Source organism: Gavialis gangeticus, unplaced genomic scaffold (genome assembly GCF_001723915.1).
Source record: "Gavialis gangeticus isolate Ggan-Ray unplaced genomic scaffold, GavGan_comp1, whole genome shotgun sequence".
Lineage (NCBI taxonomy): Eukaryota > Metazoa > Chordata > Crocodylia > Gavialidae > Gavialis > Gavialis gangeticus.
The window spans coordinates 23916652-23934852 of NW_017729008.1; the positions used below are offsets into that span (position 1 = coordinate 23916652).

At 45.4% G+C, this 18201-nt stretch overlaps 1 protein-coding gene across 7 annotated transcripts in view; it reads right to left on the minus strand.

Moving 5' to 3' along the window:
- The window catches only part of CACNA2D1 (calcium voltage-gated channel auxiliary subunit alpha2delta 1), an 859989-nt gene that overhangs the window by 174263 nt on the left and 667525 nt on the right, over positions 1-18201 (minus strand). For all 7 annotated transcript variants that reach the window (XM_019509506.1, XM_019509501.1, XM_019509505.1 and 4 more), the window contains exon 11: positions 4254-4412. In XM_019509506.1, coding sequence (XP_019365051.1) covers positions 4254-4412 — 159 coding nt within the window. The remainder of the gene's footprint in view (positions 1-4253; positions 4413-18201) is intronic.

Consider the following 18201-nt stretch of genomic DNA (forward strand, 5'->3'; position numbering starts at 1 on the left):
TCTTTTGGGTTCATCTGCCTGCTTCATGAATTGTGTGCAAAGGAGCACATATATGCAGCATACTTAACTTGCCAATTATGGAGGGCCAGTTTGTGACAAAGTCTCCATATTGTGGCATAGGACTTCTACATTGCCTTCATAGCACCTCCTCAGGCTGCTGTTTATTCACTGCTGCTTATTGGCCATGTCTACATGTGAGCCAAACTGTGGAGTAGACTAATTAGCTGCAGAGTAAAGCATCACCATCTACACGTGCAATACTATTAGGCTGCAGTAAACTAACTGACGCTGCTGTAAAACAGCACTGTGAGGCAAAAGTACTATCTTACAGCAGAATAGTACTTTTCCATGACAGCACTGTCTTACAGCATGGTAATTGACTGTGATTAAATGCACATGTAGATACTGACCGGATGCAATATAAGGCTTTGGATGAATATGACAAAATATAAAAAAATCCTTATGATTTTCTTGATGCTGGTGAATGATCGCTCTCTATAATAAAAATTATTTTCAGTCCCCCCTTTATTAGATGATAATTGTTTCTTCTACATTTTGCTTTAGATTTTAAACTTCAAAGAGCAAGCAAGGAGCTAGACCTTTTATTTTGTGGATAAAACTGCCTTGATTTCAGGTAATTACCACATCCTTAAAAATTAATTGAGCTCTTTTACCTGTAGACTGGGATTATAGCTTGGAGCATAAAGCTTGATGAATACATTTTGAGCTGTGAATTTGCATGTCATTGAAAAAAGAAAAAGTAAAGCAAGGAAAAATCATCTAGCTGGAATGAAAATAGGCCTCTAGGAGTTTTACTGACAAATTTCTTCTACAGTAGTCATTACAATAGGGTAAAGATTAATTAAACCACTAAGCTAAAGAACATTAACTAAAGAATTATTGGTAAGTAATATGTAGATCAGTAAAAAAATGCTTATCCACAAATAAGCATACCCGTATTACTAAAATTTGCCTTAATTTATTTTGAGGACTTAAAGCATTTGTTTCCAACCAGCATTATATTTCGAAAGCAATTTTCTTGCAGGCACAAAGAGGGTAACACTCCCTTATTAGTGAGAATGAGTTCAAATAGTTGTTATCCACTGCACTGGTCCTTATAATGAGAACTAGCTTTTTCTTTTTAAAATATACTCATATTCAACACCCCTTGAACACATTATAAAGCTCGCCTGTCTGAAATCATAAACATACCCATATTCATAATCCTGTTATCTTTATATGCCTTCATTATCTCATCCTATTATATTTTACACTCTTGTCTCCAGGGTCTATAGCTGACTCCATCAGCAAACCTTTACCCTCCCCCTGTCAGCTGGATTTGTCAGAAACTGAAGAGGAAGAACTAGTTCTTTAACCTCATGTAATCTCTGTATTCGCCTCGTGTACACATCAGAACATCCACCCATGATTACACATTCTTGTAAAACACTCTGAGGATCTAACTAAACCCACATCTACAGCAGTGAGAGATGTACGTTTTCTATAACCACGATCATAGTCAACACCTACTCATTCCCCCACCTTCCAGACAAATCTGTTCTGTGGCACTTCTGTATTCACTAATTTTAATTAGGACTGCTACTAATTCCTATTCATTATTGTTCTTGGTGTTGTACCAGGCATAACAGAGTATCCCTGCTTCAGTGAATTTATAAAATGCAACAAAACTTCTTGTTCCCTCCTAGTTTTCCCTTGTTAGTGTACTCACCTGGCTGCAGACAAAGAGACAAGTGGGAATACTGCCTCAGGCTGGCTGAGAGATTCTAGCACCTGGGGCTTCAGCAGCTGGATTGGCCCTTTTTGGGTCAGAGGTGGGTGGGGGGGGTGACAGGCCGGTGCTAGGGCCCAGCTGCCATTACCAATTTTTCCAGCAGTGGCGTGGGAAGAGCATCAGCAGCAGTTGCGTTCCCTTGCTGTTGTGGAGACACCTCTGACCCAAACTAGGTCAATCCGACTCATAGCCAGAAAAGGTGGCAACTAGGCCTGTGTGAAGCAGCAAGTATTTGCTTTGGATCTGATTTTGCCAAATCTGAAATGAATACTTGCCCCTGAATCTCCCCTGAATCAAATCGGCTTCCAAACCTTCGCAAACCCCTAGTGGGAACCCCTGCTTGCAGTTGCAAATATCAACAGCAGAGGGCACCAAATCCATTACCCACCCCGTGTTGAATAGGTCCAAAATACTATATTCTTGAGAAATGGATACTGATTTTTTTCACCTGTCACAATTTCATATGCACGAAAATTCTACAGCTAGCTCTATTTTTAGGGCATGATAAAGAACAATGGTTTCTGGGTCCAAAAGGTAGCAGGTCAGGGAAGAAAAACAGGCTTCAGTTGAGAAAGTTCACTGAAGCGACGTTTCACCAAAAGTGTATTCATTCCAACACAATCACTGGATTTAGCATAGCTTTGTCTACATCAGCTGAAAGTCTGACCTACGATCATTAACATGGTAAAATGTATAGTTATTTTTTAACATGCACGTTAAATATTTTTCTTAAAAAGTATATTTTATAATATTTACATTAAATTAAATATATTTAGTATGTAGTATGTGGTAACATTTTACAATTTTACTAATTAGTCACTGTTTGTGTACAAAGTAGAAAATCTGTAAAAACTGAAAGATGGAGGCAAAGCATTCAATCTTTGATCAAATCAAGTGTTTTAAACACAGCAGGAAGATACACATTCAGAATATTTTCTTCCAACTGCCTAAATATCCCTGTGGTTGTTGTTTATATCCATTGTGTAGCTTACAGACACCCACACACAAAGTTTTAAATCTCAGAAAGTCTGGATAAATTACATGTGGCCAGGACACCGAGATAGCTGAAATACTTATGGAAGATGCAATGCCATCTTTCCTCATTTGAAAGCTGCCTGCAAAGTGGTCACTACTAATATCATGTGACAACTGGAAGAGAAAGACAGAGAGTGGTAGTGGATGGGTCATTTTGGACCTGGAGGGGTGTGGGCAGTGGGGTCCCCCAGGGCTTGGTCCTCAGGCCCACACTGTTCAACATCTTTATCAGTGACTTGGACGAGGGGGTAAAAAGCACCCTGTTCAAATTTGCTGATGACACTTAGAAGTGGGGGGATGCGGGCACGCTAGAAGGGAGGAATAGGCTGCAATCGGACCTAGACAGGTTACAGGGGTGGGCGGATGAGAATAGGATGGGATTCAACACTGACAAGTGCAAGGTGATACACCTGGGGAGGAACAACCAGCACCATACCTACAGGCTGGGGAACTCCCTTCTCATCAGAGCAGAGGCAGAAAAGGATCTTGGAGTCATCACTGATGCCAAGATGAACATGGGCCGGCAGTGTGGGGATGCAGTCAGGAAGGCCAACCGCACCTTGTCATGCATCCACAGATGCATCTCAAGCAGGTCCAAGGAGGTGATCCTCCCCCTCTATGCGACACTGGTCAGGCCGCAGCTGGAGTACTGCGTCCAGTTCTGGGTGCCGCACTTCAAGAGGGATGTGGACAACATGGAGAGGGTCCAGAGGAGGGCCACTCGCATGATCAGGGGGCAGCAGGGCAGGCCCTACGAGGAGAGGCTACGGGACCTGAACCTGTTCAGCCTCCAGAAGAGAAGGCTGAGGGGGGGATCTAGTGGCCTGTTACAAACTAGTCAGGGGGGATCAGCAGGCATTGAGGGAGTCCCTGTTCCCCCGAGCACCGCCAGGAGTGACTAGGAATAACAGTCACAAGCTGGCAGAGGGTAGGTTTAGGCTAGATATCAGAAGGCGCTACTTCACGGTCAGGGTGGCTAGGATCTGGAACCAACTTCCAAGAGAAGTGGTGCTGGCTCCTACCCTGGGGGTCTTTAAGAGGAGGCTAGATGAACACCTTGCTGGTGTCATTTGACCCCAGTACTCTTTCCTGCCATGGCAGGGGGTTGGACTTGATGATCTCCTCAGGTCCCTTCCGACCCTACAAACTATGAAACTATGAAAAAAGACCAAAAAGGTGGGGGAAAAATGGTAAATCACAGCCACAAACAAGTTTTCCCATCACAAATCTTAACAAATCAAGCTAAGGGGATCTCTGCTAAGACAAACTAGTTTGCTGGGATACATTTCATTGCTAAATGACTTCATCATAAAATGCATCAATGTCACTAGGAGCAGATCATTCAAAGTAACCATCTGGACATTGCAGCTCTATGAGTACAGCTCAAGCGTTTAACAGTACTGAGGGATAATTTTGCAATACTTACATTTAGCAGCTGTTCAAAAGCATAGCTAAAACCTTTTTTATAATCAGTGATTCCTTTAGCTAAGATTTTATAGACCGCCTCTTTCAGCTTCTTCTTATTTCTCACATTAGCTTGGACGAGATGATTAAAGCAACTGACGTTCTGCGCATTATTGTTGAACTGCAAAACAAGTAGGAAAAAATGTTAATGCTAATAACTATCGGTCCTGTTCCCATCAACATTTCTAAGTGGCAAGGGTCACATGCCAGAATCTGCTAGCACTGGTTTCTCCAGGGATGGATGATGGGGAAAATCAGATGAGAGGCAATGCATACAAATGTTTGGATACTTATCAGAACTTTACCAAAAACAGCAAAATAGCTTGAGACGTCAAGTTGGGAAATAAATGTCATTTTTATGTCTAGGATCTGAAGCAAAACCAACCAATTTTAATGGAAAACTGTCTGTCAATTTCAACAGGCTTTGTTCAAGTGCTTTCTATTGAAGCAAACTTTAGCATGGATGTATAGAAAAGTACACTATTTAAAAAAGAGAAAACATTTACATTAAAAAATTGCATTTCAGAAAGTTTTGTATAAAAATTCTAGTTGTTCCTTACAGTACCTCACTTAGCCTGTCCACCCTTATTTCCACTATCATAGTAGAATTGTCAATTGGGATGAATTACAAATGTGACTCATACAAAAAAATACATTTTTAGAAGAACATAAATACAATATAAGGTAGATCCTGAGAACGAAGCATCTTTTTACATGTAGGTTTCCACTGGTAGTAAGCTAGGGCTGTGCGAAACCACCATTTCATTTTGACTTCCATTTCGCCGCTTCAATGGGACAATGTTTCATTTCAAGTTTTGTTTCATTTTGAAAGCACTGTTCCATTCTGTCGAAACTGTTTCGCTGTTCCGACACCGTTTCGACGTTTTGCCCATAGGCTATAATGGGGAAGCATGAAACTGCCTATAACTTTGTCATTTTGGGGCAGATTTGGATGAAGACAGTGGGAATAGTAGACCCTTCTGAGGGCATGAAGCCTGCCAGGTTTCAAGGAGATAGGTGTAGGAGTTTCTGGGAAACTGCAGCTCAAAGTCTTGAAAGCAAAACTTGTGTCACTTGTAAGTGTGAAGGCACAGAAGAGTGAAAACTGCAGGCATGGCAGCCGCTGCTGAGGCCATGAAGCCTGCCAGGTTTCAAAGAGATAGGTGCAGGGGATTCTGGGACACTGCACCTCAAGCTGCTGATAAGCAAAACTTGTGACATGTGACTGTGTGTGTAGGTTAAGGCGTGCCCTCACAGGCACTGGGGCCTCTACACAACAAGGCAGTGTGCCCAAATGAGGCCTCCTCCTCCCCTAAAGCCTCAGTCTGGTCTGCCACTTTAAATGACAACAGATAATAACTTAGTAAGCAGGACAGTAGCACCAGCACCGTCTCAGGCAGCCAAACAGTCACAGCCCATCTCAGAGCAGTCCTTCCCCCCTTTTCTCCCTCCCTCTCCTTACTTTCTGTTTCTCTGCAGGCAAGCCCAGCTTCAGCTTTCGAACTTAAAATGTTCTGAAACTTTCAAAACATTTCGACTACCGTCATTTAGTTTTGCGGCTGTTTTGAAGCCCTCCATTTTGTTTCATTTTGATTTTGTTGTTTTGAGCTCGAAATGAGTCGAAGCAGCATCGAAATGAAACAGCTGGCAGAATTTTGTGCAGCCCTACCAAGCACAAGCCCTGTTTGAGCTCCCTTCTTCAGGAAGGAAGGAGAGGAGGAAGATTATAGGGTCTTCAGGAGAACTTCATACATTCTAACATTCATATAAGCATGCGCTTACTGTGCTAAAAAATGTACATGCAAATATCTACATGTACCACGTTTTGACTATAGAAGTCAAGGTCAATTTGAGGACCCTTTAAAATTAGACTCAGTGGCTGTATCTAATATGCACTTAAATGTGCAGTAGTCTGTTTTACTGCACATTAAAGCGTCATGTAAAAGCACACTGATGAATGTGTAGATGCGTCCAGTATGCAGTGACCTATTGCGATTAAACTGCAGTAGTGTCTAGTAGCCTTATTCAGTGTCTTCAGCACAGGTATCCTGGGAGTGAAACAAATAAGCATTATCTGTGTTCATCTGTATTACAAGAAAATCTCTTATTCACTTATAACTGTGATTTTCATTGAAAATGCAATTAGCATGCATTAGCAAACAAAATTATTTTCCTGGTCAAACAATTGTAATTGTTTGGCTAGTCAAAACACTATACACAATGGAGAGAGTTCTTGGAGTTTTACATGGGCTTGCAAAGTTTTAGCAAAGAAAAAGGTGAAGTATTTTATGGGATGGAAGAAACGTATTATTTCATCTGAAAAAAAAAAGAAACGTGGTACAATTTCTTCCTCGTTAGCTCAATGAATGCACTCAGATCTTACAGACCTGATTCTTATTTAAGATAAAAGCTAATTTCTATTGCTGTGGCAGCATAAATGGCCTTAATGAGAGTGTAAATGTAATTTAGGTCCCATTACAGTGCCAACAGTGTGAAATGGCCTCAGAATAACTAAGAATCATTCTCTATGAGTCTAATTGTGTACACCTCTGTTTAAATCAATTGCGTTAGGGAAGGGATAAATACAAAGTGACGCTTTGGCAAGTGCTTTTGCATTCTAGAGTAGGGTACCCTAAAAACTTTCTATTAGCTCACTGATTATCTTAAAGGTAATTTTTTACTATCTTCTCTATTATCTTATTTCTATTAAACTTGAAATAAAACACACTTAAAGGATATTTTCTGATGGAATTAGTTAAGAAATACATGTTAGGAGATAATACTGTATGTATACAATAGGTAGATATAAAATTTATGCAAAACTGTTGTATACTCTCCCCCTTGCCCCCCCCACTACCCTCCCCTCCCCCACAAATGGAAAACATCATTTGATTCCATTAGAAATCCAAGCTTGAGTGTGTATGCCCACCCCTGCATACCCCCTGGGACCTTTCAAAGTACCCCCAGGGGTATGCTTACCCCAGTTGACACCCGTTGGATTAACTGAACAGAAGTTTAGTGCACATAAACCTGTTTCAAGATGGCTGAAGCTGGTTTAAGATAAACCTGGTTTAATGTAGTATCAGACATAACTGATTTGAGTCAAACTGGTTCATGAAACTTCCATCCCAGATCCCGTCCTGGTTCAAGTTAAATCACAGTCCCCCAGAATCCCAGTATGCTTTCCAGCTCTGGGCTTGGCTGTCTGTCTCCCCCCCTCCCCACCCCCCACTCCCTACCTGGAGCAGTGAAGGCTGGCTGACAAGGTGGTGGGAGGGACAAGCCCAGCTGGGGAGGCAGCCTAGTTTACAGGGGGTACTGCCCCACCATCCTGCAAGCAAACCCCTGCTGGGGTCTGGCACCAGGGAGGGAAGTTAAACACCTCTTCCCCTGCTCAAACTTACTGCTGGCTGTAACTATGCTTTACAAATCCCAGATGTACCTGGAAGCAGGAAGAGGAAGTGATGAGCAACCCTGCCTACAGAGTCCTGCTACTGTAATTCTGGAGTGCAAATCTCAGAGACCTCAAAGGCAGCAGGAAGAGAAAGTGAATGCAGTCAGAGAGCTGTGCTCTAGCTTTCCTCTGGCTTCTTTACTGCAGGCACGTGGTTGCATTTCCTGAATCAAAGGTAAATGTCTGTTCACTTGTGTTGCAATTTAATCTGTGTAGCTTAGACTAACCTGGGAAGACTGAATCGATTAGCCTTGAGCTTTCTGACTGTCTGTATTTAGCCCTAGTGAGTAGCTGCCTAACTCTGGAAATATGTAGCCTAATACTGAAATGCTGGAACTCAAAAGGCCCATCCCTGTTGATGCAGCAATTTCCCTAGGTGCCTGCAGTGCAGTAGTGAGCACATTCTGGTCTGAGAGGCTAATTATCTAGCTCTTCACTACACCATACTGGGATCTAAAAACTAGCAAAGCTGTGCCTCCATTCCCTGAGGGGCCAGATTGTGCCAGCATATTCTGAGTACATCTAATATGCATTGAGGAGATCAGGCCTGTCATTTACACAAAATAGGTGCAGTGTTTTTTTTCCAGCCAGTGAAGATGACATTTGCCTTTGTATAATACCTTGGTGGTTAGAACACATGCCCAGAAAATAGGACCTGGGTTTTAATCTCATTTTCATCTGTGAACATGAAGGCATTACTACCTCCCAAGAAAAAAAAATATTCTAAACAGAAGACTAGAAGTTATTCTATGTGGGCTGCATCTTCCATCTTTGTTGAAACTATGTTGTGCAGAAGTGAACATAAGATTGATAGAACCAGAAGGAGAGTGAGCAATGGAAAGTCTGGCTCAATGATCTAGAAATTACACACAAACTGGTATAAGTGATCGGAAACTGGTACAAACCTGTAACACGACAAAAGTTCAGTGCACATAAAATGGCTGAAACTGTTTAAAGATAAACCTGGATGGATGTAGTATCAGACTGAACTGATTTAGGTTAAGATGGTTCATTGAACTTCTGTCCCAGAACCCCTTCAGATTCAAGTTAACTCACAGTCCCCCAGCTTTGCACCTCCTCCACAAATGCCCCCACACAGGGTGGGAGGGTAAGCACCTATACTCTAGCACCTCCCAACTTCTGGCCTGCGCCACTGAAGGCATGTGGCGACATTTGTGGAATCAAAAGTGAATACTTGTTCACTTGCTTATCAGTTCAAACTATGCAGCTTCGACTAACCTGCAAAGATTGAATTGATTCAACCTCAGGCTTTTTGACTGTCTGTACTTAGCCTAAGGGTGCATCTACAGTATAGCACTGTCAGGGAGGGTTACTCTTGAAAAGGTCCTGCCCACCTACTCCCATTTGCATTTGCCAAACTTAGAAATGAAATGGCAAAGCCACGCTGGAGACACCCAAACCTTCACTCTGAAGGACACCAGAGACAGGTGGAGAGTGGTAGCAGTGGGTTACCTATGGAGCAATTTCACCTTATTTCCAGACTTGGTACAATCATGCAGGAACAGGCAGCCAGGGTTGTGATGTAAAATGAGACATTGCTTTCATGGAGGAGCAGACAAGACACTTCTGGAGCTCATATAGTCTTTATTTCAGAAAACTTTAGAATGGTGAAGAAAAGCAACAAAATAAAAATAAATAACTACTTGCACTTCAGCCCCCAAATTATAAATATCAAGCACAGTTGTACTTCTCTTTGTAACAGATTATGTTCTCAGGGACAAATGGAAAGGAACAGGGTATTATTTGCATGATTCTACTATTTTTAAGTTCTTTTAAAAACACTTATACAATACACATTTTGACTGACAGCAATTTCCCAGAATGGGAATCTTGCTTTTTCAGCTGAGTTTGGATTTTTAGACGCACTGATCGTGTCCAGATGAGTACGGCTGTGTGGTATGTGGCACCGCAGACATGTCTATGATGCCACATACCACATATTCTATTATTCTCTACACTGCAAGGGAGCAATGCGGAAGGGTTTTTTGACCCCTGGATATTCCGGGGTCAAAAAGACCCATGGAAAAAAAAGCAGAGCAGTGCATGTCGGGGCAGCGGACACTTCTCAAGTGGAGCTGGGCCACCCAGAGCCAAGCTGTGGCTGCCAGCCAGGCTCCACGTGGCAGAATTGCCACTGCTGCAGCTGCAGGAGGCCCCCAGGACCCCAGGTAAGGCTGCTGGGTCCAGTTCAGTGCTGGCCCCAGCCCCTCCTATTGCCCCCCCCGGCAACTTGCCATGTGCTAGAGCGCATGTGGCACATGCATTCCCCAGGGACAAGTAGTGGAGATGTAAGGTGCATTACCATCCCGGCTCCGGTGCGAGACGCATGGGTGTAAGCCTGCTGCGCCCCCATGAGCTCAGAGATCCCAGCAGTGACCCCAAGACCCCTGACAAGCCCTGGCCTGCTGGCAGGTAAGCAGGGGCCTGTGGAGGGAGGGACCTAGCCAGCTGGGAGCGGGCTAAGTGGACTGAGGAGGGTCATGCCCTCCCAGGCTCCTACTTGGCCCAGTCCCCCAGGGAGCCACACAACCCCCCTGCAGACACATGTGCTAGGTTAGGGGGAAGTCACCCACCTGTTCCTTCCCTTGGTGGAGGGGAGGGACCCCCCCTTAGCCCATCAAAAGCACTGAGGTACTGGCCAGCCCTTCTGCGCATGCGTGCAGTTTAAAAAGGGCCCAGCAATGGCATAAGCCTCATTACCGTCCTGGCTCCGGTGCAAGACACATGAGTGTAAGCTCGCTGTGCCCTCATGAGCCCAGGGACCCCAGCAGTGACCCCAGGACCCCTGACAAGCCCCAGCCTGCTGGCAGGTAAGCAAGGGCCTGTGGAGGGAAGGACCTAGTCAGCTGGGAGCAGGCTAAGTGGAACAAGGAGGGTCATGCCCCCCTGCTCCTACTTCGCCCAGCCCCCCAGGGACCCGCGTGACTGGAGCCTAGCAAACAGGCTGCGCAAACAGGCGCACTCCTGAGCCCACCACGTGAGTTAGCACGGGAGTTCGTGCAGGAGGGCGAGCGGGAGGGCCCGAGGCCCTGCCCGTGAGTCGCCCAGAGCAGACAGTTCCAGCCGTAGCCAGCCCACCAGCAGCATGACACGGATGGGCACATGCCAGACCCCGAGGGTCCCCAAGGGGTCTGCAGCCCCCCCCCGGCACCTCAGAGACGGCCACCCAGATGGAGCCCATGGTTCCGGGCTTCATGCAGATGGAGCCTTTGAGTCTTGGCTGTGGGGGCTGCCTGTCCCTTTTTCAGGCTCTGGGGCCCGGGAGCATGGCCACCTCCCCTTGTGGGGTCTGCTCCCTACTGGGGTCTCTGGAGCACCAGTTGGAGGAGCTCCAGGCCGCAGTCCAGAGACTGCGTGCCATCAGGGACTGTGAGCAGGAGATAGACTCCTACTGCCAGGTCCTTCTCCCCCGGGAGGCGGAAGGTAGACCATGGTCTCACTCCAGGGCAATGAAGGACCTGGGAACCTCCCCTTCTGTCCAGCCATGGGGTTGGACCAAGGTGGTCAAGGGCCCCAGGGGCCACCGCACCAAGGCCCCTGCCCCGCTGGAGCTTTGCAACAGGTATGAGCCTCTTGCAGCCCCAGCAGAGCCTGCTGAGTTGCCAGCTCTCACAGGCAACACAGAGGACACCGTAGCTACCGTCCCCACTCTCCCCAAGTCCAAATGCAAAGTGTTTGTCATGGGAGACTCCATCCTGAGGGGGACTGAGGGTTCAATCTGCCGCCTGACCCCTTAGCCCGGGAAGTTTGCTGCTTCCCAGGGGTCTGCATCCGTGACATTGTGGAGAAGATCCCTAAACTCCTCCAGCCCACAGACCACTATCCCATGCTCCTCATCCATGTGGGCACCAATGACACGGCTTGGAGTGCTCCTAGATGGGTCATGAGGCACTTCAGGGATTTGGGTGCGGAGCTAAAGGGTCTGGGGGCACAGGTGGTATTTTCTTCAATTCTCCCAATCGCAGGGTATGGGCTGAGGAGGGAGAGGAGAATCCACATAGTCAACCAAAGACTGCAGCACTGGTGTCATTGGGAAGGCTTTAGTTTCCATGACCACAGTCCGCTCTTTGGAGAAAGAGGCAGCAAGCTGCTGGGAAGGGATGGCCTCCACTCTCCATTGGGGAGGAGGCTCTACTCAGCTAGACTCGCTGACCTGCTCCACCGGGCTTTAAACTAAACCCACTGGGGGATGGGTGGACTACTGCCACTGCTGGCCCACTGAGTGGCCCTTGCAAAGCCAGCAGGCCACAGAACATAAGGGATCCCACCCCAGCCCCAGCCCTGGAACAAAATGTAGGCAAGGCAAGAGCCCCTAAGGGGACACTTGCATGTCTAGACACAAAAACCAGGAGCCTGGGGAATAAATAGGAGGAACTTGTTCTCCTCCTAAATGCAAATAACTAGGATGTCATTGGGATAACAGAGACCTGGTGGGACTCCACCCATGACTGGACCATGGGTATAGATGGCTAAACCTTGTACAGGAGGAATCGAGTGGACAAAAGGGGCAGGGGCATAGCTCTCTATGTCAAGGAAAGCTACGCATCCCTGCAAGCTGACATTGGCACCCACAGTGGATGACTTGAGACCCTCTGGGTTAAAATCCATGGGGAACACGATGCAGGAGATACTATGGTGGGGGTCTACTACAGACCCCCTACCCAGAGTCAAGACCTCGACCAGGAGTTCACCAGGGAATTGGCTGAGGCCACATACTCCTGGTGTATGGTTGTCATGGGAGACTTTAACTACCCAGACATCTCTTAGGAGGAGTGCTCAGCCAAATCCAAGCAGTTGCAAAGCTTTTTCTCATGTGTGGATGACCTATATCTGATGCAGGAAGTCTACGGGACAAGAGGTAAAGCACTGCTCGACCTCATACTGGCAACCAGGGATGACCTAATTGGCAACCTAACAATCAAAGGGAAGCTGGGTGACAGCGATCATGAACTGATCACCTTCACCATCTGCCATAAAGCTGGTAAGTCAGTCGGTTGTACAGAAGTCCTTGACTTCACGAAAGCTGACTTTGGCAAGCTAAGGAGGCCTGTCAGAGAGGTCCTAAAAGGCCACAATCCAATGGAGAGGGGAGTTCAGGACGCGTGGTTGCTTCTCAAGGGAGCAATCCTGGATGCGCAAGCAAAGACCATCCAATCTCAGAGGAAAGGCAGCAGAAGGGCACAGCAGCCCCCTTGGCTCTCCAGGGAACTGGCGGACTTCCTGCATCTTAAAAGGAAGAGCTGTAAAGGATGGAGGACTGGAACCACCACCAAGGAAGATTACTCTACTTTAGTCCAGACTTGCAGAGAGTAAATCAGGAAAGCCAAGGCTGCGATGGAACTCCAGCTAGCTACAAATAACAAGGAAAATAAAAAGTCTTTTTTTAGATATGTGGGAAGCCGGAGGAAAAGCAAAGGCAACACTGGACCCCTGCTAAACCAGATGGGGCTACTGACAACTGACGCCTAGGAAAAAGCAAACTTGCTAAATGGGTACTTTGCATCAGTTTTCCATCAGCCCCATGGGATGGCCCTGCCCACTATGGGTCAGGGAGGCCTGGGCGAGGGAAATTACTTGCCCTCCATCGAAGCTGACCTCATGAAGGAACACCTCGACAGGCTGGATACCTTCAAGTCAGCTGGCCCTGATGAGTTACACTGAAGGGTACTCAGGGAGCTGGCGAGCATCATAGCTCAGCCCCTGGCATGGATCTTTGAGAGTTTTTGGTGCTCTGGTGAAGTGTCCAATGATTGGAAGAGGGCCAATGTCGTGCCTATCTTCAAGAAAGGGAGGAAGGTAGATCCGGCAAACTACAGGCCCATCAGCCTGACCAGGTGATGTATCACCTGGACAAGGGGGAAGAGATTGACGTCATATACCTCAACTTTAAAAAAGGCTTTGATCTGGTATCCCATGATCACCTCTTGGCTAAACTGGCTAACTGCGGCCTTGACATCACCACAATCCGCTGGCTGGGAAACTGGCTCCGCGGTAGGACCCAGAGGGTGGTGGTCGATGGGAGCCAATCAACTTGGTGCGCTGTAACCAGTGGGGTCCCACAAGGCTCTGTCCTAGGGCCTATACTATTTAACATCTACATCAATGTTGTGGACAGTAGTGCCAGAAGCGGACTGGCCAAGTTCGCCAACGACACCAAACTGGGGTAAAGCATCCACACCTGAGGACAGGAGGGTGATCCAGGTGGATCTGGACAGACTCAAGAAATGAGCGGGTGAGAACCGGACGGTGTTCAACACCGAAAAATGCAAGGTTCTCCACCTTGGGAGGAAAAACCTGCACCACGCTTACAGGCTCGGTAGTGCTATGCTGGTTAGCACTGCAGATGAAAGGGACTTGGGGGTCATGGTTGACCACAAGAGGAACATGAGCTTTCAGTGTGATGCTGCGGCTAGTAAAGTGAGCAAAATGCTGGCTTGCATCCATAGATGCTTCTCAAGCAGATCCCGGGACGTTATTCTCCTGCTGTACTTGGCCTTGGTGAGGCTGCAGCTGGAGTACTGTGTCCAGTTTTGGGCTCCGCAATTCACAACTTGAGAGGGTGCAGAGGAGAGCCACACGCATGATCAGAGGTCAGGAAAACAGACCTTATGATGAGAGGCTGAGAGCAATGAGGCTATTCAGCCCGGAAAAGTGCAGGCTCAGGGATGATCTGGTGGCCACCTATAAGCTTATCGGGGTGCTCATCAGGATCTGGGGGAATGACTGTTCACCAGAGCCCCACAAGGGATGACAAGATCGAACGGTCACAAACTCCACTGTAACCGGTTCAGGCTGGACATAAGAAAGAACTTCTTCGCTGTCCGAGCCCCCAAGGTTTGGAACAGACTGCCACCTGAGGCGGTTCAAGCGCCCACTCTGAACGGCTTCAAAACATATTTGGATGGTTATCTTGCTGGGATCCTATGATCCCTGCTGACTTACTGCCCCTGGTGCGGGGGGCTGGACTCAATGATCCTCCGGGGTCCCTTCCAGCCCAAATGTCTATGAAATCTATAAAAAAAAAGGTGCACTGCTGCTAGCTGTCCCTGGGAAACCAGATGTCCACACACATCTGGACACCACCACTGGGTGCATCTTCACATGAAATTAGTGCACCTGAATAAATGTCAGCACAGTTCACACCATAGTTTATTGCTCCCAGGTGCATCATTTACACATATGCCCAGGACTGCAGCATGTTGGCACAGGACCCAGAGAGTCAGTCTACCAGCCTGGAGCGACTCGGCCCTGGCTCAATGAGCTGCAAGGGGCTGACTGAGGCATGAGGGTACTATAATGCAGGACTAGCCAGCAGGCAACCCCTGCCCTGTAGCATCCTCATGCCCCAGCCAGCCCCAGTCACCCTTTACACGTGTTGCAGCAGCGTAAATAACTCTACCGTAGGACAGTACTTGTGTCGGGTAGTACTATCCTATGGCACAGCTAACTTGTTTATGCCACACGTGTAGATGGTGCCACACAGGTAACGCTTCTCTGCAGAACTAATTAGTCAACTCCACCATAAAGTGTATGTGTAGATGCCCCCACTGTGGTGTTTTGAGACATTTGCTATATCAACATCAGAATTATTCTGTCTCCTGTTGTAGCCGATTAATCTCATAGTCTCTTTATATTCAGGAGTTAGTCATTTTTACACACAGAGGTGAATGACATTCAGGTTAATTATCAATAAAACGAACATGTAACATGAATGTATAAAAAATTCACTTCACTTGTATATTGTTTATATATATATATATATATATATATATATAAACTTGTTAATCATGGGTGTGTGTCCAGTAATGATTGATTAATTGGTTAAGAAAATGCTTCTGTGACTGACATATAATAGCAATGGCTATTAAGCAAGGATGCAGAGAAAATATAAATAAAAACAAAGAGGAAGAAGCAAGGAGAAATGAAGGAGACAGAAAATGATACTGGAAGATGACTGAGGGGGTCAACAATCTCTCATGTAGCAGGTACCCTCTCTGCCATTTTAGGCACTATTCTTCACTGCCCTAAAACCTTCTGTCAAGTGAGGGTAAAACAATACCCAAGAATACTTCACACTTTGCACAAGTATAAATGATGATACAAACTGCCAGACAGTGACAAAAAAATCAGCCTTTTGGAAGGAAGAACAGAAGCTTAGGTATTAATATCAGATAGCATCGTACAGCGTGGTCATACAATAGTTTCAGGAATGCAGAGCAGAAGCAGAAGCAAGATCATCTCTAAGGTCATCTCTTATTAACTGAAAATATGTCTGACCACCCTTCTTTATTATATACTGTTATTCAATGCAGGTTGCTAAGTTACTCAGAAAGTAGTCTACTTTCAATGCCTTGCAATCAGGTGTGTGCGCATGTGTGCTCTCTGCTGCTGTGAACAGTAGTATTGGCAACTGGTGTCAGCTACCCCATAATGAAATATAAATTGTGTGCAGGCCTTCTCAAATGCCTTACCTTGCATCATTTAAATCAAAGGGGTTTTGCTGCTTACTTCTATAGGAAAGGTGGAAGCAGCAAACAAGGCTAGGAATCTTAAGGGAAAATGGGCATGAGGAAAGAAAAACTCTCAAACCACCTCCTAAACAGTTGGAAAAACGTTCTTTGCAAGCTTTAGGGTACAAAAAGCTTGGCAAAGAACATTTTCCAACTATTTAGGTGATCTAATAAAAGAGATCACATTTACCCAAAGAACATTTTCTGCTATGTCCTTAGACCAAAACAGCTACAACCAACATCCTCAATCCACCACCTGCACTTTCAACTGGTGGTTCTGATTTATATACTAGTTTTAGTTCAGATCTGATACAGAAAGGCTCTTATCATTTTATTGTTCTTCTGTTGTTCTCATACCGGCATGGATTTGAGAAATGGGATTCATTTTCATGATTTATATCAGGAGGAGGGGAAAATGATTTGCTTTACTGTCTGGGAACAAATTTAAATTATAGGAATAGAGAGAGATTTGCTTTATTGTAAAGGTTCTCTTGTGGATGTTACTGGAGGCATGTAACTAACCATAAAGAGAATACCTTTAATTGCCCTGGTATGATTCAAAAGTGGTATAGTATATCTTATGGATATTGAGTGCTGTGTGGCTGGGAACTCTCAGTAACGATGCTGTAATTCCTGTCGTGGTAGCTCTGTGCACAGGAAATATTTGAGCCTCCTAAGATATCTTGGGCTTGAAGTCAAAGTGCTAAGGTGGACATAAATAGAAACATGCAGGCAGGAAATCTGGCCAGCCATACTGATAGAAACTGAAATTTTGCCGTTGACTGGTGGCACAATTCACCACAATCACCTTCTACTTGTTTCATTGCTTACTCTGGCACAGCAACTGGGCAAAGAAGAAAGATAAACCTTTTACATTTAAGAAGTCTATTAATTTAATATGTATGGCAGAATGCCAGCACAGAAATGCACTATCAGCAGCAGAACACTTAGCCTATTGATTTAGCGTCTAATCTACTGGCACTTTGGTTACTCCAGGCTTGTTTAAACTGGATCAGTATAGGGAAACAAAAATAAATCTGTTTCAAATCTTCTTGACAAATGTCCATGCACTTCTGTTTTTCCTACCTCTAGACAGATCTGGCAAATCTTACAATGGTAGCATTTCGTTCTTAGGTCACCATGTACAGTTCTAAACGTAACTGTTTTCTTAAAAATCGTATACATCAAAGTCCACATGGAGCAGACAGCATAAGACAGGCTGTATAGCTGGAAAGTCGTATGTTGTTTTCCCATGGCACTGTTGTGCCATCGTCCCTTCTTGGACCATTGTAAAAGCCAAAGAAGCAAACCCTTTATTATTATTTTGTACATAATTTATTTTAGTACTAATCTAACATGTTGTCATTTTCATGCTGCATTTGCTCTGCTGATCAGCTGATTTTGCTCATTCTTCACCTCAGGTTACATTGCCATTCAATAAGTTATTGATATCATATACCAGCACATCTGCTGTCTTCCCAAGGTATTTTTCTTATGTACTCGATAAAAATTGATGCTGACTCGTGGTATGTATGGGGCTGGGGAAATGATGTGATGTGACATAAGGAATACCTTGCTACCATCTAAATGTTTTCCTTCTGATTAATAGGGAACAAGAGGCTATTATTTTTTCTTTGTATGTCTCTGGCTTGTATCCAATGCCTATTAAAGCTTATGAGCCATTCTTAAACAGCTTTGGATTTGGCACTATGTTTACCCCACCTCTCTAAAGAGCTGGGTCTCAGACTCCTATTCTGTTCGTACGTCACACTAAACTCCACAAGCCGCATGCATCCCACCCAGTCTGAAACGTACGGCAGAACACATGTATTGAATTCCCTAGACAAGCCCACAGTGGAAGATTAGATCCAGAGCTGCCATTAGAACTGAAAACTCCTAAAGGAGTCCTATAGAAACTAAAAGTA